This window comes from Suricata suricatta, chromosome 5, assembly GCF_006229205.1.
Source record: "Suricata suricatta isolate VVHF042 chromosome 5, meerkat_22Aug2017_6uvM2_HiC, whole genome shotgun sequence".
Classification (NCBI taxonomy): domain Eukaryota; kingdom Metazoa; phylum Chordata; class Mammalia; order Carnivora; family Herpestidae; genus Suricata; species Suricata suricatta.
The window spans coordinates 48,426,556-48,452,163 of record NC_043704.1 but is presented as its reverse complement, the minus strand read 5'-3'; the positions used below and the strand labels follow the sequence as shown (position 1 = coordinate 48,452,163).

At 38.2% G+C, this 25,608-nt stretch overlaps 1 protein-coding gene across 1 annotated transcript in view; it reads left to right on the top strand.

Annotated features, from left to right (window-relative positions):
- Positions 1–25,608, top strand: part of ABI3BP (ABI family member 3 binding protein) — a 193,955-nt gene that overhangs the window by 138,343 nt on the left and 30,004 nt on the right. Inside the window, exons 51-56 of the mRNA XM_029938697.1 lie at positions 999–1,064; positions 2,691–2,765; positions 9,431–9,508; positions 11,215–11,319; positions 14,301–14,429; positions 14,968–15,036. Coding sequence (XP_029794557.1) covers positions 999–1,064; positions 2,691–2,765; positions 9,431–9,508; positions 11,215–11,319; positions 14,301–14,429; positions 14,968–15,036 — 522 coding nt within the window. The remainder of the gene's footprint in view (positions 1–998; positions 1,065–2,690; positions 2,766–9,430; positions 9,509–11,214; positions 11,320–14,300; positions 14,430–14,967; positions 15,037–25,608) is intronic.

The following is a 25,608-nucleotide window of genomic DNA, read 5'->3' as shown; positions in this document are numbered from 1 at the left end:
GTAGGCAAGGTCTTGCTGATTTATGATTATATAAATACCCACTCAAGATGAGAACAAAATCATCAAAACGATGTAATCTACTTACATAATTTGCAAGAAAAATTTTTTCCAGTCTTAGCTAAAGCATTACCAGGAGAGTTGGTGGTAAGGAAACAGTGTAGTGTGTCATGGGGGGCTGAGGAGGGGAGGGAAAAAATGAAGAAATTCCAGGATGAAAGTATACTTTAAAATCTTAGGAAGCAAAAGTATTTCAGCTGAGTTTCAGATGAATTTGCCTGCTTACAATGGTCAATCATTTTTTAACTTTATTCAGCAAGTAGGAACCTTAACTGTGCCAGATGCTGAATAATGAGCAGGAAATGACAAGACGGGGTATTGATCCCAGAGCTTGTTCAAGTTCTTGATCCTTGCTCACCCTGTCTTGACAGGCAGGGCACCAGAGGTCATTTTCTCCCATTCCTAGAACTCTAATGGTTGGCACTAAGCGAGTATTCATTTTAGGGTTCATGAACTAGGACAGTTTGATAGAGACCATATGTTCCTACTCTTCTAACATACCTAAAAATATATACTTTTTTACCTTTGAAATTACCTTCTTTGGCCAAATAATGTTCCATTATGACTTCCTAATTGAGAGATGTGGGTGTATGGATGAACAGACAAAGGGTAGATGGATGAATGGTAGGTTTATGTTAACCATGTTTAGCAACATTGGGTAAAATAAATGCTCTTGAAGGAACATGGGAAAAATGAAGACTAGTCCTTGACACACATTGCAAATGACCTACCTCACTGCGTTGCACCTTTATTTCCAGTCATGAATATGGTTACTGGTTTTATTTTCCTTTAGCAGCTGTGCTGTAAATGCATAATTGCAGATCTCAAAGCATTCTTTCTACTCCATGCAAAGCGCATTAATTGTTGGTTCCTAAGACGCTAATGTTCATCTTAGGAATGGAATGTTCATTATTAAAAGTGAAGCCTTCCCTCTGTTTCAGCCCCACATAGACTGTACACTACTCCTGTGAGGCCCAGGACACCTGACAAAGCACACATCAGACCCGGTAAGTTGTTTCTCTTTTTGGTGACCTAAGTAACCAGCACACCTGAGAAGGTAAAGAAACAGCAAAGGAGGGATATAGATCCTTAAATGGTAATAAAAGATGTACAGAAATTCAGATCCTTGTGGATAAGTTGAGAGGTAATGATGAATCTATGGAAGTGATATGATATGACTAACGTTTTTAAGGATGACCAGATATAAAGACTCCTATGGAACTTTATGAGTATAGGAGCATTTTTAAAATAGTCTTTGTATGTAAATCTCGTGCAAACTGATCTCCTTCAGTTTTCCATGGCAATTACAGAAACAGCATTAGAGTTAGGTATTCAGATACTACTAGCTCTCAAATGTGATTTAAGAGGAGATGGTCTCTTTCAGTATGAAAGACCCTTGTCCTAAGAGAATATTTTTACTTAATTCCTTCGGATGATAAAACACACAAACATTTTATGGGTTGTATACAGTAAAAATGATAAACATTGGAAAATACTCTACATTTACTGAATTCTCCAAAAGCTCTAGGATCTCCCTCGCTGGAGCTTGTTAATGAAAAGGTAACTCGGGAAGATTGATCTGGTTCATGTAAATTGCTCCTGTGCTAAAGCACAAGTTGGGCCAAAGACACTGCTATTATCTGCCCTTCAGTTGTAATTCCAAGTCTTCTTAAAGTTCTAAATGATGAAGCTGGCTTATAAATTGTTGTTCTTGGTGAACATCTCTCCAGGTAGGTAGGAGAAGGAACAATAGTTCTTTTTATCCTTTGATTTATGGAGATCCCATGCTTTTTTTGCAGTAATATTCCAATACCTAGAGGTACTTAGGCACAGACATCTTTTAGAAACAAATGTATCTCCATGTGCTGTTGAGAGCTTAATGTGTTGCTGGTTATATTAAAGGTTCTACAAAATAAGGAAGCAGTCACGATAGCTAATGTTGACTGAGGGCTTCCCATATGTCTTGTGGGGTATAGTTGAGGAAGCCAAGGCATGAGAAGAGCTAGGAAGTAAATCTGAAGGTAAGCAACCCGGCTCCAGAACTTGCTCTATCCACCACAATACACTTAGTGCTTTTCCTTGAAGAGTCTTCCAAACAGACAGGTGACCTCTTAAAGTTTGGTAATGCTCTGGCTCTCCATAGAGCAGGAGAGAAATTTAAATGGTTTCATCATATTCTGTGTTCAACAATGGATTTGTACCAGGTTAAGAGGGAACATTTGTACCTAGGGATTCCTGTAGAACCACCACCAATTTATGAGTTATGAACTAATGCCTTGGTGCATAAAGACACTTCAAGTTTGGTTTTTCATTGGGTGTATGTAGTCTCAATCTTTCTTCAGTTCTGTTTTGGAAAGTATCTAGTGCTTATAAATGAAGTGAGGGATTTCCCATTTAGACATAAATTCCCTTGCCAGTAATTTCTTCAAGTCCAATGATCACCTCAGAGTACAAACTCAAGTCTCTATTCCCAAATTCAAATCTGATTTTTAAACCAGAGTTGTGGTTTCCATATTCCGAACAGTAGTGTGTGGTAAGCCACAAGTTTTCTATTGCCTAGTTAAATGACTTCAAGTTCTCTGGGAACTTTTGTTTTCCTTGACTGCAAAGTTTTATTTCCCATTTTATTGTAGTTCTGAATAAGACAACGACAAGACCTAGTAGGCTCAAACCCAGTGGGACACCCAAAGGGAATGGAATGGGAACAGGTAATAATCACAAATTTATTTCCTTTTGATCCACTCTAAACTATAAATGTTTCCATTCAAAATTTATACTTTTGTTGAATTCACACTTCAAAAATTTTTTTAACTAGTTTTGGAAGTTCTTAATATAACTGAAATTGGAAATTGTAAATCTTTCCAAAATCAAAATTTCCAATGTCTCTGAAAACATTGAAAAAGAATTTTTTGAGATGCCTGGGTGGCTCAGTGGATTAGGCGTCCGACTTCGTCTCAGGTCACGGTCTCATGGTTTGTAGGCTCAAGCCCCGTGTTGGGCTCTGTGCTGACAGCTAGCTCAGAGCCTGGAGCCTGCTTCAGATTCTATCTCCCCGCCTCTCTCTGTCCCTCTCCCACTCACATACTGTCTCACTCTGTCTCTCAAAAATAAAAAATCTTATTTTTTTTACATTTATTTTCTTTTCTAAACTCAATCCATGAAATTAGCTACCATATATATTCTTTATTCTTGAAAAGATCCTGATTAAATATGTATCATATATATTATTGAGTGAAAATATCAATATAGCTGTTTTCCCTAATTTCAAAAACACTCTCCATATATAGCTTGGTCTTTGAAACTATAATCACTTGGCTTTTAAGATTGTAATTTCACAAGTACCATTACAATTTTTTGTCTTTTTCATTTGTTGGCGATCTGAAACATGATATTCTAATAAGAGGAGCTAGCAGTCATAGTAAAGTTTCCAAATTACTCAGTTTAATTCAAGAATTAAATGACATTGCCCTAATCCAGCCAGATTTGTGGTGAGTAGAAATTATACAGATAACTAAGACAATGATCTGATAAAAGATCAAACACTCAACTCATTAAATAGATAATTAATAGTTATTAGATTCCCTAATATGGGATTGCATCATTTTCTTGGACTATTGCAATATTTTTAATAGTACAAAGCATGCACTTGCTTATATAAAAAAGCATGGAAATTAGAACTGATTTAGTGCATATAAATTTAATCCATGATGATTCCCTAATGAGAGAGAGAGAGAGATAAATAGTACCTAATGATATTTGGTCTAAAAATCACTTACATTTGTTGTAAAATGTCTTTTTTTTTTTTTTTGGTCCTAGGTTATTACAGTGTCTGAAGTTCTAGGAATCCACTTTCCTTAGATTAATGAGGCAATTACTATAAATCTCTGACTCATGAAAAGCAAGAAAGCCTTCCAAAATCTGTTTGTGCTCAGCTGTTTGTTTTATTATCCCTAACTGTGGGCTTAGGCAATGCATAGTTTCTCAGATTGACATAAACAATCTGGCTCTAAACAAAGCCACCTTGTTAATAGTCAAAGCAATTCCCTGGAATATGTCTAAGTAAAAATAGAAGCATTTGTGTCAACAAAGCAAGTGAAAGAACAGGTACTATGATCAAACATGGAAGTCATTAACCTTCAGTGTAATCAAGCATTGATTCTCACTAGGAGAATGCTAATTGTCTTTCAGAAAGAAAGCAGCATTATAAGTTTATCTGCAATATAATCATTTTTTTCCCAGAGCCCCCTGTAACACAAACTGACATCCCTTCCCCTTTTGTGTAAATGAAATCAACTTTGTAGTATTACTCATCTAGCTAAACTGTGGAAAGATGATCTTTAAGTAGAGCTTCTGCATTTTAATTAGTTAGTTGCTAGTAGAAATGGGTTGGTGAACACAAGTAGACAAAGCTGAGCTCAGTTTCTGCTTCCCCTGTTCCTCCACCCCTCAACAAAAATGCATGGCACGTGTTCTATGTTCTATTGTCTGCTGAGATTCCCTTTCAGAGGAGGACATGCTGCCCATCTATAGGAAATGAGGTCAGCAGACAGCATCCCTGTTTCAGTTCCTTCAGTATCAGCCTCAGCTGAGAGAGCCTTGATTGGTGGTCTGGGAGGGATACATCCCCAAATCTACTGCAGTGTCACATAACAACCAAATGATGCTTGCCTCAGGAATGCAAGGTTGGCTCAACATTCAAAGAAATTTGTATAATTCTCCCACATTAACATAGAAAAGGAGAAAAATCATCCAGTCACTTCAGTAAATACAAAAAACCATTAGACAAAATTCAAAATCCATTTATGATGAAAATTTTCAGAAAACTAGGAATAGAAAATTTTCTCAGTCTGATTAAAAGCATCTGTGAAAAACCTACAATTGACATCATATTTAATAGTGATGGTCTGAATGTTTTTCTCCAAACATCAAGAATACAAGGATTCCTACTTTCACCACTTATGCTGAAAACAGTAGTGGGGTATTCAGCAGTGCATTGAGGCAAAAAGGAAAGTAAAATGGTATAAAAATTGGAAATCACAGATGAAATGTAGAATATTCTGAAAGGAAAATTTAATAGGTATCAGACTCTTTGCTTAGGGAATAAGGTTTTTAAAAATTGGTAAGAAAAAGAATGTTTTAAAATTTATTCTTTCCAAGTTATTGACTTACATGTGTCCCCCTCACTTTGATTCTGCATAGTCTTGTTCTTGCTTATTTACCAGAAATGCAGGTATTTACATTAAGTTTATTTTCTTCTCTGATCCCAGTCCCACTATCTCATCCACATTCACTTCTAGTTTCTGTTGAGTCTTAATGAGACTTAATTTCTACATCAACTGATTCTTAATCAACTTTGACATCTTGTCCAGAATATTTATTATTCATCTATGTCACATATATTTTCCTGTAGTTTTTCTTGCCTGAGTTTTCAGCCCAGATATTTTACATTAAAAAGAAAGATCATTTGATAGAGGAAGTGTTTAGGATTTATAGGATATGCTTTTCATGGTCTTAGGCCACTTAAGATTACATCTTTGGAAGACTAAGAAGGAAACATTCTGAGGCCTCAAAACTATAGACCTTTGATTATTTAGGCCTCTATAAAGAATCTTGCAATGATAAACCCCAGAAAAGCCAAGTTTCTTATTTCATAGCATCATTGAAGATATTTACCCAGCTTTATATGAATTTCTTAACTATATTTGTAAATATTTTTCTACCTCAAGGTCTCAAAGTAGCCTACAAAGGTTGAGGTTGTAAGTAGGTTATTTTTCCCAGCACTCTGCTTCTACAAGCTTTCCAGAGATGTGTTTCAACTTCACTGATGTGTTCTAAAAAGTATAGCCAACTTCAGCTCTAGAATGCAGAGATGTAACCAGCATGCACTAGGTCAGATCATACAGATCTGGCTCTGTACAGTCCAGCAAGCCAAATCTGGCTCACTGCCATGTTGAAACAGCATACTTTTCTAACAGAATGGTAGAGTTGAACAACTGTGGCAGAGACAGTATGGTCCACAAAACTGAAAATGTTTACTGTATGTTCAGCCCAGAGTAAGCTAACTTCTTTTATCAAGGGTCAGTCTCCAACTTTCTCCCTGTAGAAAGAAGTTGCTGAGCTATACAGATACTCTTTTATCCAACCAACATTTATTGAAGACCCATTATGTTTCAGGCAAAATGTAATCTGGAAACGACCTTGACACACGTGGTTTAGCAGATATGTTAAATACCTGAACCTGAGACTCCTTTCTCCTCCTAATGAGGAATCCACACTTGACTACCCCCACACTGAGTGTGCTTGACAACCAGAAATCAGACTCCTCTGAGATGAGGAATGTGTTTTTCTGGGCTGTGGCTAAACCTTCCAGTCTGCTGGCTCATCACTCCTGGCTTTTTAGCAAGGTGCTAAGATTTGGAGACACGGGCACAGAGACCAATCACGCATAAATACCACCCCTTTTTGGTCACAGGGAATAATGTTTAAAACATTTGGAAATGGATTTTCAGTTTACTGTGTGTGTGCAACGTTTTTGTTACCATGGTTAAAAATACGCAAACCATTACTTCACTTTTGACAATAAATTGCTAAGGGGTGAACTATGTAAATCCAGAGATTTTTGGAGAACTCCCATATGGCAGTTGGGGGCTCATGCTGAAGCTCCACTTGGTGCTTCCAGAGCCAACTCTGCCCTTTAGAAAATATGTTGATTAATCCTGCCTGAGGGAAAAAGAATTCAGGTCACAGTCTGGGCCAGACTGGCTGATTAAGTGCCAATTCCTGAGAATTCTTTCTCCATAGTCTCTCTCTTCCTGGCTTCCTCCTTTGTCTTCCCATTGCCTCTCTGCTGCCTCTGGCCTCCACTTGCTCTCTGATCCAGAGTAAAAAGTTCAGTGGTGTCTGGGCTCTGGTGCTCACATTGCTGCTTGGCTGACACGCAAACCACAGCAAAGTGCAGGCCCGGCCAGAGCCGGAGGTCATCCTACCCCACCCCCCACCCCGGTTCAGTGCCCTTTCCCTGAGCTTCATGGCCGCCTTTGGCAGGGCTCTTACCAATGTTTTTATACTCTGCCAACTTTTATCTATTTCTGAAGGCTGAAGAAAGTCCAAATTAGCTGTTGAATGACTTGAGTACTTACATTTAAGGATCGTAACAGTAAGATGCTGCTTCTACCAACACAGAAAGTAACACAACATGACTGGTCTGCTGATTTATCCCTTAATTAGAAAAGAAGCCAGGAAAATTGTAACTTTGGTCTTGTTCATAAAGTATTCTTGCAGAATTTTGGATTCTCTCCTATGTCTCCAATTTGCTAGCCATTGTGACTTGGAGGACTTGTCCACAGTCAGGTTGAGCTATTGTCTGAGTCCCACGCACTAGCGGCATGGTTGGATGACGCATGCTTGCCAGCCGGGGCCATTTAGACCTCCCGCAGTAGCCATGTCTCAAGCCACCCAACAGGCAGTGAATAGGACTCTGAAGCTAGAGTCTCTTTGAGTCATTATGAGGAATCACAGAAGCAAGCCGATGACAAAAGGAAGACTGTACCCTGTGCCATGCCACTTAGTGCTTAAGCACTAGGCTTTGGAGCTTGGGCATATGTCGGTCTGAGTCCCAACACCTCCTTGCTATGAACTGCTTAATCTTCCTTGCCTTGGGTTTCCTCATCTGTGGAACCTGGGTGATACCTCCCACACAGAAGTGTTGTAAAGATCAAATTACATAATGAATATGGAAGGTACTTTAGATCCAAATAGGTCATTTTTGGTTTTTGGTTAGAAAGATGTGGAGAAATTCTGTGAAGAGTCACTAAAGGCACACACAACCCACTAGGCTCCTAGAGCCCTCTGGAGTACACAACACATTTTACTCTCAAAAAGTAGTGGTAAATCAACCTCACCAAGCTAGGTTATCCCAGTGACACAAATGGAAGTATTTTCCATTCCTCTGGACCATGCACAAATGAGTCCTTTCCCTGACCCCATTACTGCTGAGAGCAGGCACAAGGAGATTAACGAGCCATTTGTTTTTGCCATGCTTGTGGGGTCAGCCCCCAAATAGTCATGGACCCCAAAACATTCTCTCCCTACTATAAATAAGCAACATTTAATTTATGGCTCTATACCAACATTCTCCATGATTTTATATATTATCTCTTAACCAAGCAAAAGAGAGTATGGATTTGTAATACTAGGGTTTATAAATTAATGTTAATTATAATAGTTGTAATGTTAATTACGATGTTATTACAATGTTAATAAAAGTATTGGTTTAATAATTTATTCTTGTAACATAATAATATCATCTGATTTCAAGCAAGCTAAACTTCTCCTGTATTTTAATCAATATATCTGCCTGCACAGTAAACAAGATTAAGTGTGCAATGTCACTACACAGTCCATAAAACACAACAAATACTCAAAACAAGGTTTTGGTTGTCCTTGCTAATATACAGACTAGTATATTAAATATATTCTTATTTTTTTTAATATGTGAATTACAGTTAGGTTCTCCCAGTATGAATTCTTGCCGCTTTGTATGGATAATGTCTATTTCTGGTTTTTTCTTAATGATAACTGTCAGCCACATATGAGAAGATTATTTTATAATATAAAAGCATAATAATTAGAAAAATAAAACTTTAATCAGCTCTCCCTCTCCTTGGGATAGATGCAAACTCCAAGCATGAGTATTTAGGTGAATGACTGAGTAATAACCACCACATTGTATTTGAGAGACTCGGGAAATAAAATACCACACCAAACAATTTTCGGATCAGTTTCTTCCAAAGAGCAGTTTGGAGATCTAGGTCTGCCCAGGACTAATTTACAAGTCTCAAAGGTACAGCTTCAATTTGTGGCCTAGCCAGCCTGATCGCCAAGGCTTCTCCAAGAATACTTTTAAAATCAACTTTCCAAGTTTAAATCCAGACACATTGGAATTTTAAGAGGTTTGGGGCAGGAGGTGTTGAGGGGTTGGAGGAAATCTTTTTTTTTTTTTAAACCACAGAATGTACCCAGAAATATTGGCAAAAAGTGGCCACTCACCAAAGATGAAATCTGCCTGGTAAGACGATACCACCCAGGAAGGCAGTGCAGTGTGGACATCACAGAAAATTAAGACAAAAATCCACAATCTACAATCAAACACTACCTCTTCAGAGAAATTATTACAGCTAATGAATATTGGCCTTTGATTATTGTCCATATGCAGACAGGAGAAGCCAATTAAAATGTTTGGGCACAAAAACACCAATGCCACTGTTCTGCCTAGAATGTACATTATCACTGATAACTCTGCCAAGTTCCTTTGAAAACATATTTAGCACATTTTTGCTGATTACTTATTCCATTTCATTATCTCTGCTCGTAGGGGTCAAGCAAACACCAAAGCCATCAGGTGCTGGCAAAGATGTGTCAGTGGACTCTACCCATTCCACTAAAAAACCAGGTAAGGAACAAGGTCCTGACTCCCTTAGCTCTGCTGCTGGGCAGTAACTGTAATGGCAAATGTAGCAAAAACAGCATCCTCACAGCTCCCAAAGCACTATGCCCACACTGCATGGGCACCACTAGAGAAATGTTCTAAATTGTTACCTTTGGGAGAATGAACAGTGCTCGGTATACACATTAAATATGAATAAGAACCTCTAATGGGGGTCCTAATTTAAGAATCACTACTTTCTATAATGTTCAGAGGGGACACAATGGACAAATGCTGAAGATTCTTTGTGGGTTTGGATTTTCCTCATGTTCAAGTTTTGTTCTTGTGTAATTTGCTGTATCTTTTTACCTGACAGGCTTTATGGTAGTCTCCCAGGAAGTACTTAAAATCAAAGGGCATTTTTCTAGGTTGTCAATTTTACTTGAAGGTTTTTAACCTATATATATATATATATATAAATAATGCAGTGAAAGAGATGAAATTTTAGGCTATAAAATCTTGTTATAAGATTTAAAATTTTGGTTAAGGTGGACTGCTCTAGGCACCTCTAGCCTTGCCAGCCTTTGTGCAAAGTATAAAAAGATAACTTTTGTGTGTATTATAAAAAAGGTGTCTCTTCCCTCTGCCCTTGAAGGAGAACTTCCTCTGGGCTGTCAGGCTTGCACCAGGGCTCCTAGTGGGGTGAGTGAAGTGGGTGTTAAACTTTGACTTCCAAGGTACCTGGGTGGCTGAGTCAGTTAAGCATTATGCTCTTGGTTTCAGCTCAGGTCATCATCCCACAGTTTGTGAGTTCAAGCCCCACATCAGGCTCTGTGCTGACAGTGCAAAGCCTGCTTGGGATTCTCTGTCTCCCTCTTCCTGCTCCTCCTCCACTTGCCATCTCTCTCACTCTCTCTCAATAAACAAACAAACATACATTAAAAAACGACTTTGGTTCCCACTCACATATCCCTAGCCAGGTGCCCTGTGCAGCGTACAACTATTTGTAGCGACCTTGCTCTCCAACAGGCACAGGCGTGTTGCTTCTTCCCTCAAGGCTCCTTTTTTGTAATCTTTGAAATTTCTCCACTAAAGGAGAAAGTCTATCCTTTAACAATTTAAAGCTAAATTGATATAAGAAATTGTAGTCTGTAAATCAAAGGCACTTGAAGTGGGGGGCGGACAAGAAAGCTCAGAAATACTGTTGAGCCTGTATGAGAAGCTAAAGATAGTAAACTCTCTGTATTTATACAGTTTCAAAAGGCAGATAGACCTGTATATTTTTACTCCTAATTAGAGGGTATTTTTCCATATATTAATGGACTTCATTATTCCTGGTTACATTACTCATTTTAATTTGGAAGAATGTCAGAATATATTATTCATAGGTCCTTTACTCTAGCATCTGTTCTCTATCATCCAATTGCTACTTACCAAATGTACTATTATTTTAATGTTTGTTTGTTTTTGAGAGAGAGAGAGACAGACAGAGTGAGTAGGGGAGGGGCAGAGAGCAAGACAGAGAATCCCAAGCAGACTCGGCACTGTCAGGACAGAGCCCGATGCAGGACTCAAACTAATCAACTATGAGATCAGGACCTGAGCCAAAACCAAGTCGGACACTTAACCAACTGAGCCACCCAGATGCCCACCAAATGTAGTATTTTTTTTTAAACCTGACGTGTTTATGCAGTGAATCCTCATGCAGCCTTATCTGTACTGTAAATTCTTAGCCCCAATCCCAGGTACCCGCCGCCCACCCTTGCCACCTAGACCTGTGCCCCCACGAAGAAAACCTTTACCACCAAATAATGTCACCGGAAAGCCCGGAAGTGCAGGTATGTCAGTCATATGCCTTCTCCCTCCATGGTTTTAGTTTTACCAGACAACCACAAACCCTTCTTGGTGTGCTAGTTCAGGCGATGGACAAGTTCGTGGTGCGTGTGACACCTACCTGTGTTGGCTCCAAAAACTGGACACTGTAAATTACAGCTTTGAAGAGTGGGTGAGATCACATAAACCATCCCTGTGCATCTAGGCCAGTTTGCTTTTTCACTGTTGTGAGACAAACTGTCACTCAGGCCTTGCAGCAAGTGGATTATTTGGGATGATCTATTGTATGTTTCCTACCAGGGATAATAATAAATGTGACATCCTGTCATCTGCTTATCATTGTCTCTTGAAATAAAATCCTATACATCTCACAGAAAGCTCCCCTGTTTACCAGCCTTCACGCTGACCACCATATTATGGAACCAGGGGAGAGATTGAGGGCTAAGACACCAGCCTCTCTAGCCTGTGCAACAAGGCAGGAATATACTATAGAAATCAAACCACACATTGACATGTGTTGTCGCCTTCCATGGAATGACGCCTCCCAGTCACCTGGGAAACTAATACTTCATCCTTTTCTTGAATAAGTTTTCTCTAGTGCCTCAAAGTCACTTTAGCAGTAACATTGCTTCTGTGTTCTGGCTGTTCTTGACACATACCTATGTCAGAGCAGAGAACATATTGGCTTAGATTTGTGTGTTTGCATACTGGTCTTCCCCTGCTAGTCTAGGAGCCCTGGGGTGACAGAGTCCTTGGTACATTTTCTCTGAATTCCCAGAACCAAATCCAGTGCTTGGCACACAGAGGATGTGTAATAAGAAAATAAGTTAATTAAGTTAAGAATCAGTGAAAATTGACCCAGTTTGAGCCCATTTCTCTTAAGGGCTCTTCCACTGGACCTACAAGCAAACCATCTTTCCTTCCTCTCACACCATCTCTACTTCTTAAATATTTTGTAGGTGGAAGCAAGATAAAAGTGTTAAGGATGGCTGTGGAAGATGAAGGTGATCAGGCTTAATGTGAAAAGGAATGGATGTCACTTTTCATAGGATGGAAGGAAGGTGTGGGGGGTGAGAAGCTTCTATAATGTACCACGTACACAGTAAGCTCTTAGGAAATCAGACTCTGATCCACTTTTGGTGCCTTACTGAGGCACAGCCCAGGAACATGAACCCAATGAGGAGACCAGGATTTCCTCATTAATTGTAACCTGGGGCAGCTATGACTTGAAATCCAGTGGGCTTGAAGTCAGACTGGATGAGTCACATCAGGAGAGTGCTGCCTCAGTGTCCTCTATGGACCGCCACTCAGCAGAACTCCTGTACAGGGCAATGTGTCTTCAGTTATAGCTTCATGGCCTTGGTTCCAGTCATATAAAACCCTTGTTCAGTCCCATCAGTAACTGTAACTTTGGTACAGCCAGCCCATCCTGAAAATAACAAAAAACATATTCTAAGAGTAACTCTACTCTCCCCCGCCCCCCACTCTTGCTGTCTACCTCTAACTGAAATTTGGGGAATGGCTCCACTGAGGAACAAAACACAAAAGGCAATTGTACAGATTTGACCTGATCAACAACAAAAAAACGTGTCCTGAATTCAGGACATCAACTATATGTTCTGGAGTCTTCTGAACACAAGACCTCTCTCCCATGTGCCTGTGAGCACAGTCTTAGACTACCAGGTGGCACCTGCCACTTGTCCCCTATCTCCAGATCTACTGAGGCCTTTGAGTTTTGCCTTCCTTGCCAGGGTGACAGTGCTGTGTCAGCATTTCCTACTGGCTCTGCCCACTCAGAAGCTCCTGTGGGATGCACTGCAACTTCTCTTGGTTTTCTCTCACCCTCGCCTTGTGGCCCACTCCCACCGGCACCGAAGGCCTGAATCTGCAGGAACTGGAGCAGCTGCCCATCTGAGTCACTCATTCATGGTTCCATGATGAGCCATGGTCTTTGCGTCAGCCTTATAACCCTTGACTGTCCCTTGGTTGAGATAGGAATGAGTCCTTTTCCGAGAAGGATTATAAAATCCTCTCCAGCCTCCTCTCTAAATACCCAGACTTGCCTGAACTTTGGGATGGTTTCTTTTGGGATACGAATTAGTCTTTTCAGAGTGGAGGAGACACTATAGTATCTCAAGTGGCACTATTCTGGCAACTAAGCCAGAATCTCAGATGTTACATTAAGCATCGTTTTTCTTCTTGTCCAGCCATGACCCATGTCTGCTGGTTACTCTCCAGGTCAAGTCATTCTGTCTTCTTGACCTCTTTCATGTAAAACACCTTCCATCTAATCTCATGGCTCCTTATGTAGCTCACCTGCTCTGTCCTTGCCTACTGCAACTGCTTTAGTCTCTTAACTTCCCTCTCAGCCACCAGCATTGCAACCCGACCATTCATCCTTTTCTCATCTGATCTCATTACTTTCCTACTGAAAATCTTTTAGGGGTCCTTGTCACCTAAAAAGACAGTTTCCAAATCCATGGTATGGAAGGCCCTTCATGACTTGGCCTTCCTGCCACTCCACAGCCAGCTCTCACTGTACCCCAAGGACTCCTGGCTCTCACCCCTTCAAATTAAACACACCAGGTAGGTCCATGCTTCCTTGACATGGCTCTTCCTGCAACCTCGGCCTAGAATAGAACTCGCATACCTACCTCCTGATTACTGCTCTTCTTTACTGACACAACCTCTGTAAAAACATTCCTTACCCACCCTTCATCTTTTCCCATAGGCATTATGGGAAAATTTCCCTCCGCTTACTTTCCCTGTAATCTTATCCACTTCTTTCACAGTATCTATAATGCTTCAATATATTTGACACACATGTCTGTTTCGATAAAGGACACAGGTTTTGTTTTTTCCTCCAAGCCCTGCACATAGAGTGCTAAGCCATATGGTAAGTGCTGAATGCATGTTTATGGAATAAATAAATGAGCAAGTTGGCAGTGCTCCTATAAAGCCTGACTACTTTGGCTCTACATTACAGGAATCATTTCATCAGGCCGAGTAACTTCTCCACCCCTGAGGGCCACATTCAGGCCTACTGAAGCTCCCTCAGAGAGAATAAAGACAGATGAAAAGCAACCAACCGCTCCTGCCTCAGGAGAAGATCTTGGTTAGTATGTCAGTCACTTCCCACTGGGTGCTTAACTATGAAGTACTAAAAGATTTCAAATTAGGGGGAAAAGAGTCTCAGTTCTGGGTTATCTAATTTATTCAACTTTTTGATTAATATGTCTTTTTAATATTTGAAATTATACTTATGTTTAATGTAATGAGGTAGAATATGATCCTTCACTGTACAGATATAGAATAAAGAACCCAAGATTTTTAGAAAAGTCTTCCTGGAAAGATCCAGATTACCCAATGCTTCTTACTAAGTCAGAGGTCATTATTAATCATATGCATCTTAGTTTATTAGTGAGTATTAGCTACTTTAATCTTTAAATCATTATTTAGTATATCTAGAACACCTGCAGCAGGATATAATTAAAAGCCTTTTATTGTGGATAATATGTGTAATAATAATAAAGGAAATAAAAATTGCAAGCGTTTGACTGGGAGGCATTAGTAAATATTTATAATCTTCAATACTTTGCATTGAAAAGATTTTTTATATTTTGCTAAAATTGTTTATTATCTTATATTCTCAGGTAATATAACTGACTTTAGCTCAAGTCCAACTAGAGAAACTGATCATCTTGGGAAGCCCAGATTCAAAGGTATGTTTGATTGGCTTCAAATCTCAGTTGGCTTTTGCTGTGTAATAACTGCAAAATCTTAGTAGCATGTTCTAATAAGGATTTATTTCTCATGTGTCTACAAGTCACCTGAGGTTCAGCTGATCTAGGCTATGCGTTACTGGATGGTTCTGCCTCCAGCATCAGGTACAGCTGGGTTTCCTATGACTCGGGCTCAGATCTGCTCCACATTTTTTCCTTCTGGTGCCCAGGAGGAAAAACCAGCTCACCAGAAGCCACTCTCACAAGTAGAGAGTAGGGAGTTGAAATACAGCCTTTTAAGCTCCTCCATGTTTTACACCTGCCAATATTCATTGGCCAAAAAAAGTTACATATCCAAGCTCAAATCGAGTGAGGAAGTATACTCTTTCCATGGGAATAGATAATATTTTTGAACATTAAGAAAGCTATAATATGATACACTGCTCAATATTTCCTTTTGTAATATTTTTTTCTGAAGTACAAAATGATAAATTTTAACATATGTATACACCCATGAAATCCTCATCACAATCAAGATAATAAATACATGTACCACTTCCAAAACTTTCCAATGTACTTTTATAATTCCTCTGTCTCACTCCTCCCATGAAATCTCTAGTTCCTAGATAATTACAGATCTGCCTTACTAAAAATATGTATACATTTTTTGGATTTGTATATACAAGAAAAGATACAATATTAACTTTTTGTCTGGCTTCTTTGACTCGGCATAATTATGTTGAGACTTTTCCATGTTGCAACATGTACCAACAGTTCATTTTTTTAATCCTAACTTGTATTCTGTTGAATGGATGTATATAATTATTTATTAAACCTATTCATGACTTTAGGATTTTTTCTAATTTTCTTGTATTACAATAAAGTTGCCATGACCACTTATGTACAGGTGTTTATATGGATATATGCTTTCATTTCTTTTAGATGAATGTGTACAAGAGCAATGGCTAGATCATATAAGTGTACTTCTAACATTTTAAGAAATGACCAAACTGTTTTCCACAGTAGTTGTACTGTTAATCTATCTGTCAACAGTATATGAGAGTTGCAATTCCTCTACATCTTTGCCAACACTTAGGATGGTCAGTCTTTTTAATTTTAGGCATTGTAATAGGTGTGCAGTAGCTTTGGATTGATTTTACTTTGTATATCTCTAATTACTAAGCATCTTCTCATGTGCTTATTTCCCATCATTTTGTTGTGTCTGTTCAATTTTTGTCCTTTTTGTATGACCTTGCTTATTTTCTTATTGTTGAGTTTTGAGAGTCTTTGTTTTGTGGGTAGAATACCGTTTTCAGATACATGCTTTACAAATATTTTTTCCCCAGTGTGTAGCTTCTCTTTTTAAATTTTAATAAATCATAGTTTATTAATTTGGTTTTGTATATGTATATTTTTGGTGTTGCACTTAAGAAATAATTGGCCAATTGGAGGTCATAAAGACCTCTATTCCCTTCTAGAAGTTTCTCTGCTTTTTTCTTCTAGCAGTTTACTACTTTTACATTTAGGTCTATGATCCATATTATATCATATTTTGTATATGATACAAGGTGTGAGTACAAATTTGTTTTTTTCTTTTTTCTTATGGATATAAAATTGTTTCAGCATCATTTGTTGAAAAAACTATTCTTTCCACTTAATTTCAACTGTTCCTTTCTCAAAAATGAATTGTACATATATTTGTAGAACTCTTTCTGTGCTCTCTAGTCTCTGTCCCATTGATCTGTTTATCTGTGTTTACATCAGTGTGACGCTGTTTGTGTAACTGTGGTGGTGGTATTTGTATTGGTGACCCTGGGTCCTCTGTATTCCATATGAATTTTAGAGTCAGCTTATCAATGTCTAAGAATAGTCTGGTTATATTTGTATTCAAATTGAATTGAGTCTATTGATGAGTTGGGAAAAATTGACAGGTTTACACCATTAAGTCTCCCTATCTATGAACATGGCATTTCATGTTTATGTCATATTTTATTTTGGTGTTAAACTTCCCTCACCAATGTTATTTAAATGGCAGTGTACAGAAAACCATTAAGATAGTATTTTTTATTTCAGTTTCCAATTGTTCACTACTACTATATAGAGAAATTGACTTTTATACAGTGATCTTATATCCTGTAACTTTGAGAAACTCATTTAGTAGCTATTATGTAGATCCATTAGATTTTCTACATATAGAATCATGTCATAGGAGAGTGGAGTTTTACTTCTTCCTTTAACTTGGGTGCCCTTCTTCTTGCCTTACTGTACTGGCAAGAACCTCCAGTAAAATACTGAATAGATGTAGAGGGGATGGACATCCTGTTCTTATCCCTGATCTTATGGAAAAAGCCAAACAGCCTCTCACCTGAATGTGTTAAGTATGATGTCACCGTGTAGGCTTTTATTGTGTTGAGAAAATTCCCTTCTGTGTCTACTTTGATGGTAACTGTTATCAGAAATGAGTGCTAGATCGTGTCCAGTGGGTTTTCTGTCTTTATGAAGATGATTATATGTTTTTCTTTATTAGCTTAATATAATGAAGTGATTGCTTTTGAATTTTTAACTTTGCATTCCAGGCACAAACTCCACTTGGTCATAATGCATTCTCATTTTATTATATTGCTGGATTTCATTTGCTAAAATTTTGTTGAGAATGTATTCAGTGAAAGATAGTGGTCTGTAGTTTTCTTTTTTTGTAATAAGTCAAGTTTGAGTCTCAAAATAATCCTAAACTCTCCTCTTCACTTTCCTGGAAAAATTTGGAATTGGTATTGGTTCTTCCCTAAATGTTTAGTAGTAGTTATCATTGAAACCATCTGAGCCTCATATTCTCTTTGTTGGAAAGATTTTATGTATAATTCACTTTCTTTAATGGGTGTAGAGCTATCCAGAGCACTTTTTCTTTCCTAGTGAGTTTCAGTAATTTTTGTCTTTCAAGTTATTGGTCTTCTAAGTTATTAGTTCTTTCAAGTTATAAGTTCATCTAAGTTGTCAATTTTACTGGCATAAAGTTCTTATTATTCTCATATTGTGATTTTAGTAATTGTAGAATCAGTGGTGACGTCACCTATTTCATTCCTGTTACTGATAATGTCTGTCTTTTTTTCTCTTTTGCCAAATCAATCTTGCTGTGGGTTAATTAATTTTTTTTGATCTTCTGAAAAAGTCAACTTTTTGTTTCATTAATTTTGTCTGTTTACCCTGCTCTTTATTTTTTTCTTCTACTTAATATAGTTTGATTTGCTCTCTAATTCCTTAATGTGGAATATGTGCTCACTGATGTGGAACCTCTCTTCTTTAGTATGGCATTTAGTGCTACAAATTTCCCCTTAGATATTATTTAAGCAGTTTTTGATATGTTGTATATTCATTTTTACTCTGTTCAAAATTCTTTTAAATTTATCTTTTGATTTGTTCTTCGACTCATTGATTATTTAGATGTATGTAATTTAATTTCTAAATATTTTGAGATTTTCTAGAGATTATTCTGTTACTGGCGTCTAATGTATCTCCATTGTTGTCACATGCTCTGTCAGATACCTAAATCCTTTTAAATTTACTGAGACTTTTTTATGGCCAGGATATGATCTATCTTGGTATATGTTCTTTGTGTACTGGAAAAGAATATGTATTCTGCTCTCCAAAAGAGGAATGTTGTATTCGTTTGCTAGGGTTGTCATAACAAAATGCCACAGTGGTAGTGGCTTAAACAACAGAAACTTATTTTTTTATTTTCCAAAAACTTAAGTTCTGGAAGCCAGAAGTCTGAAATCAAGGTATCATCAGATTTGGGTTCTTTCGAAGCCACTTTCCTTGGATTGCAGATGGCCACCATCTCACTATGTACTCCTATGTCCTGTCCTCTGAACGCACACATATTTGGTATCTCTTCCTCTCTTTTTTAATTCATTAATTTATTTATTTTTAAATTTACATGCAAATTAGTTAGCATATGTAGTGCAACAATGATTTCAGGAATACATCCCTTAATGTCCCTAACCTATTTAGCTTATCCCTCCTTCCACAACACCTCCAAAAACCCTGTTCATTATCTATATTTAAGTCTCTTATGTTTTGTCACTCTCCTTGTTTTTATATTGTTTGCTTCCCTTCCTTTATGTTCATCTGCTTTGTATCTTAAATTCATATCATATGAATTGACTTATATGATATTTGTCTTTCTCTAATTTTGTTTAGCATAATACCCTCCAGTTCCATCTACATAGTTGCAAATGGTAAGGTTTCATTTTTTTTTTGATTGCCAAATAATACTCCATTGTATATAGATACCACATCTTCTTTATCCATTTATCAGTTGATGGATATTTGGGCTCTTTCCATACTTTGGCTATTGTTGATAGAACTGCTATAAACATTGGGGTTCATGTGCCCCTTCGAAACAGCACACCTGTATCCCTTGGATAAATACATAGTAGTACATTTTCTAGGGTAGTTCTATTTTTAATTATTTGAGGAACCTCCATACTGTTTTCCAGAGTGGCTGCATCAGTTTGCATTCTCACCAGCAGGGCAAAAGAGATCCTCTTTCTCTGCATCCTTGCCAACATCTGTTGTTGCCTGAGTTGCTAATGTTGGCCATTCTGACAGGTGTGAGGTGATATCTCATTGTGGTTTTGATTTGTATTCCCCTGATGAGTGATCTTGAGCATTTTTTGTGTGTGGTGTTAGCCATCTGGATGTCATCTCTGGAAAAGATTCTATTCATGTCTTTTGCCCATTTCTTTACTGGGTTATTTGGTTTTTGGGTGTTGAGTTTGATACATTTTTTATAGATTTAGGATTCTAACACTTTGTGTGATATGTCATTTGCAAATATCTTCTCCTTTTTCGTTGGTTGCCTTTTAGTTTAGCTGATTGACTCCTTCACTGTGCAGAAGCTTTTTATTTTGAAGGGCTCTCAATAGTTCATTTTTGCTTTTGCTTCCCTTGCCTACAGAGATGTATTGAGTAAGACGTTGCTGCAGCCGAGGTCAAAGAGATTTTTGCCTGCTTTCTCCTCTAGGATTTTGAGGGCTTCCTGTCTTACATTTGTGTATGGTGTAAGAATATGGTTCAGGTTCATTTCTCTGCATGCCTCAGTCCAATTTTCTCAGCACCATTTGCTGAAGAGACTGTTTTTATTCCATTGGATATTCTTTCCTGCTCTGTCAGAGTAGTTGGCCATATGTTTGTGGGTCTGTTTCTGGGTTCTCTAGTCTGTTCCATTGATCTGAGTGTCCATTTTTGTCCCAGTACCATACTGTCCTGATGATTAAAGTTTTGTAATACATCTTGAAGTCTGGAAGTGTGATGCCTCCAGCTTTGGTTTTCTTTTTCAAGACTGCTCTGGCTACCCAGGGTCTTTTCTGGTTCTATACAAATTTTAAGATTGTCTGTTCCAGCTCTGTGAAGAAGACTGGTGTTATTTTGATAGGGATTTCATTGAATATGTAGATTGCTTTGGATAGTATCAAAGTTTAACAATGTTTGTTCTACCAATTCAGGAGCATGGAATATTTTTCTTTTGGTGTGTGTCTTCTTCAGTTTATTTCATAAGATTTCTATAGTTTTCAGTGTATAGATTTTTCATCTCTTTGGTTAGGTTTATTCCTAGCTATTTTATGTTTTTTGGTGCAATTGTAAATGGGATCGATTCCTTGATTTCTCTTTCTGTTGCTTCCTTATCAGTAATAGTAATGCAACTGATTTCTGTGCATTGATTTTATATCCTGTGACTTTGCTGAATTCATGGATCAGTTCTAGCAGTTTTTTGGTGGAATCTTTTGGGTTTTCTATATAGAGTATCATATCATCTGCGAAGAGTGAAAGTTTGACTTCCTCCTGGATGATTTGGATGCCATTTATTCTTTTGTGCTGTCTGATGGTTGAGGCTAAGACTTCCAATACTATGTTAAATAACAATGGTGAGAATGGAAATCCCTGTTGTGTTCCTGACCTTAGAGGGAAAGCTCTCAGTTTTTCACCATTGAGGATGATATTAGCAGTGGTCTTTCATATATGACTCTATGATCTTGAGGTATGATCCTTCTATGCCTACTTTCTTGAGAGTTTTTATCAAGAAAGGATGCTGTATTTTTGTCAAATTGTTTCTCTGCATCTATTGAGAGGGTCATGTGGTTCTTGTCCTTTCTTTTATTGATGTGATGTATCACATGATTGTTTTGTGGATATTGAACCAGCTCTGCATCCCATATATAAATCCCACTTGGTTGTGGTGAATAACTCTTTTGATGAATTTTTATATCTGGTTGGCCAGTATCTTGTTGAGGATTTTTGCATCCATATGCATCAGGGAAATTGGTCTGTAGTTCTACTTTTTAGTTCGGTCTTTGGTTTTGGAATCAAGGTAATGTTGGCTTCATAGAATGAGTTTGGGAGGTTTCCTTCCATTTCTATTTTTTTGGAACAGCTTCAAAACAATAGGTGTTAACTCTTCTTCAAAAGTTTTGTAGAATTCCCCTGGAAAGCCATCTGGCCCTGGACTCTTGTTTTGGGGGGAGATATTTGATTACTAATTCAATTTATTTGCTGGTTATGAGTATGTTCAAAAATTCTGTTTCTTCCTGTTCAGTTTTGGTAGTTTATATGTTTCTAGGAATTTATCCATTTCTTCCAGATTGCCCATTTTTTTGGCATATAATTGCTTATAATATTCTTTTATTATTTGCATTTATGCAGTGTCAGTTGTGATCTCTCCTCTTTCATTTTTGATTTTATTTATTTGGGCCCTTTCCTCTCTAGTTTTTCTTTTTGATCAAGCTGGCTAGGGGTTTATCAATCATGCTAATTCAAAGAACCAGCTCCTGGTTTCATTGATATCTTCTACTGGGTTTTTTGGTTGGTTGGTTGGGTTTTTTTTGGCTTCAATAGCATTGATTTCTGCTCTAATCTTTATTATCTCCTATCTTCTGCCAGTTTGAGGTTTTATTTGATATTCATTTTTCCAGTTCTTTAAAGTTAGGTTGTATATCTGAGACCTTTATTCCTTCTTTAGGAAGGCCTGGATTGTTATATACTTTCCACTTATAACCACCTTTGCTGAGTCCAAGAGGTTTTGGGCTGTGGTGTTATCATTTTCATTGCCTTCCATGTACTTTTTACTTTCCTCTTTAAATTCTTGGTTAGCCCGTTCATTCTTTAGTAGGATGTTCTTTAGTCTCCAAGTACTTGTTTTCTTTCCAAATTTTTTCTTGTGGTTGATTTTGAGTTTCATAGCATTGTGGTCTGAAAATATGCACGGTATGATCTAGACCTTTTTGTACTTGTTGATGGCTGATTTGTGTTCCAGTATGTGATCTGTTCTGGAGAATGTTCCATGTGCACTGGAGAAGAATGTGCATTCTGCTGCTTTAGGATGAAATGTTCTGAGTATATCTATTAAGTCCATCTGGTCCAGGTGTCATTCAAAACCATTGTTTCTTTGTTGACTTTCTGTTTAGATGATCTGTCCATTACTATATATGGGGTGTTGAAGTCCCCTAATATTATGGTATTATTATCAATGAATTTCTTTAGGTTTGTGATTGATTTATATACTTGGGTTCTTCCACATTTGGAGCATAAATGTTTACAATTGTTAAATCTTCTTGGTGGATGGCCCCCTTAATTATGACATAATGCCCTTCTTCATCATTTGTTACAGTCTTTATTTTAAAATCCAGTTTGTCTGATATAAGTATGGCTACTCTGACTTTCTTTTGGTGACCATTAGCATGACTGATGGTTCTCCATCCCCTTATTTTAAATCTGAAGGTGGCACTGGGTCTCTTGTAAACAGCATATGATGGATCTTGTTTTCTTGTCCATACTGTTACCCTATGTCTTTTGATTGGAGCATTTAGACCATTGATGTTTATAGTGAGTACTGAAAGATATTAATTTATTGGCAGTATGTTGCCTGTAGAGTTGGAGTTTCTGGTGGTGGTCTCTGGTCCTTTCTAGTCTTTGCTGTTTTTGGTCTTTTAGGGTTTTTGTTTTGTTTTGTTTTTTGGGGTTTTTTTAGTCTTTTCTCCCCCAAGAGAGCACCCCTTAAAGTTTCTTGCAGGGCTACTTTAGTGGTCCTTTAATTTTTTGGGAAACTTTTTATCTCTCCTATTTTTGAATGACAATCTTTCTGGATAAAGAATTCTTGGCTGTATATTTTTCTGATTCAGCATACTGAATATATCCTGCCACTCCTTACTACCCTGCCAAGTTTCTGTGGATAAGTCTGCTGTGAACCTAATCTGTCTTCCCTTGTAGGTTAAGGACTTTTTTCCCCTGGCTGCTTTCATGATTCTTTCCTTACCTGAGTATTTTATAACTTTGACTATGGTATGCCTTGTTGATGGTCGGTTTTTGTTGAATCTAATGGGAGTCCCCTGTGCTTCCTGGGTTTTGATATCTGTGTCCTTCCCCAGGTTAGGAAAGTTTTCCACTATGATTTGGTCAGATAAATTTTCTACACTGTTTTCCCTCTCTTCATCTTCTGCGACCCATATGGTTCTGATGTTATTCCTTAATGAGTCACTAAACTTTCTAATTCTTATATTGTGCTCTTTTGCCTTAGTCTTCCTCTTTTTCTCTGCTTCATTAGCCTCCCTAAGTTTGTCCTCTCTATCACCGATTCACTGCTCTGCTTCATCCATCCTTGCCACCACGGTCCCATTTGAGACTGCAGCTCAATTCTAGCATTTTTAATTTCGTCCTGACTAGCTTTTAATTTTATCTCCACAGAAAGGGATTCTAATCTATTTTTGACCCCAGTTACTATTCTTATTATTTTGATTCTAAATTGTTGTACAGACTTCTTTCTTGTATCTTTGTTGATTATGTCCCTGGCTATTCTTTCTTTTGGGGTGAATTCCTTCGTTTCATCATTTTGAAAGAAGAAAAGTAATAATGTAAAAAATATGTAAACAATTAAAAACACAAAAATAATCAAATAAAGGATGTTAGATCCTAGGTATGTTTTGGTCTGGTTGTTGAAACAAGCTTGATAGATTAAAGAAAAAAGGGAAAGAAGAAAAAATAAGGAAAACATTTGAAAATTTGAAAAAATGAATCCAATGCAATAGAAAAAAATGAAATGATTAAAGTGAAGTAGAATTTTAAAAACTAAAAAAAGTAAAAACTATAGTAGAAAAAATTGAAAATCTTTTTAATAAAAATGGAAAATAAAAATAAATTTTTCTCTTTCCATATTCAAGAACAAGAAAAGGAAAAAAAATTGAATAGATGGGCCAGTGAACAGAATGAAATCCAATTGAAATTACATCCCCTAGATGTCAAACTTGATGTACTTTATAGTCTGTAAACTAAGCAGATGGAAAGATGTGTTCCTCCAGTGCAGTTAGATCAGTTGAGTAGGGTTTGGTGTAACAACTCTGTTCTCCACTAGATGGTGCTGCTTAGCTTCCTGGGGTAGGTTGTTGTGGTGCACGTAATCCTGTATTCACTCGGGAGGGGTGAAAATGGCATCACCCAGCTACCCAGTCTGTAGTATCAGAACTCTGTCCTCTCCTCCACAGGCAATCGCACATCCCTCCTTTGTCTCCAGATTCTGCTTCTACACTGTGTGTGACCAAGCCATCAGGCTGCCAAGCAGCAATTCCTCCCTGAGTTTTATCTCAGATGGGGCTGTGATTTCCAACCCCTCACTTCTGAGGGACTGCAGCTTTGACCCACTCAGACCCTCTGGGGGAGGCTCTCGCTAAGCAATGGCCAGGTGCCATCCCACCCCCAGGAACCTTTATGAGACAGCACTGCTGCTGATGCCCAGAGACTGCAGCTTGGTGCCAACCTGCCCCCCAAAAAGCTCACGAGATCATGTAGCAGTAGCATTTCAGGGATTATGGTAAATCACAGCCCACATCTGGCACCATGCTTCACTCTTAATATCCTTTTTTCAACACCAGCGAATGTAATTGTTCTCTGGGGTCCACTGAGACCTTTGCCTATGGGGAGGCTGCACAGACTCTACCAAATGTCTTCCAAGCAGGGGAACTGCCACTCTCCATGTGGCCGAGGACCCCTCAGACCTTGCTCTCTGCTCCTGGAGATTCACCCTTCCCACCAGAGCACCACCAGGTATCTAGCTGTGGAGTTTCAGATTCTCCGCTCCCCCTGTATAGAGTCTTAATGGAATTTAAACTAACCTCTCCTTTCTCCCTTTTTTGTTCAGTCCCTTGAAGCTATTTCCACTCTTCCTTTTTCTCTCTAGCTGCTTTTGGGGGCCGGGGGTGGGGTGCTTTTCCCATACTCTCCCTTCATCTCTGTCCTCTCTATGCAAGCAAAAACAGCTCCCTGAACTCCATGGCTTCTCTCTCCCCCAGCTCACGTCTCCACATTGCGTACCTGCTGAGTCCTGTGGTTCAGGTTGTGCAGGTTGCTGGGTTAATCCTCAGATCAGTTGTCTATGTGCGCAAGATGGGTTAGTGTTGATCTGGCTTCATTTCAGGGATGAGAGACACACACGAAATGCTTCCATGCTGTTCCAGTCATGACCCCAGTGTCTCTTCCTCTTAAAAGGATATCAGTCACAATGGATTAGGATACCACCCTCATGGCCTC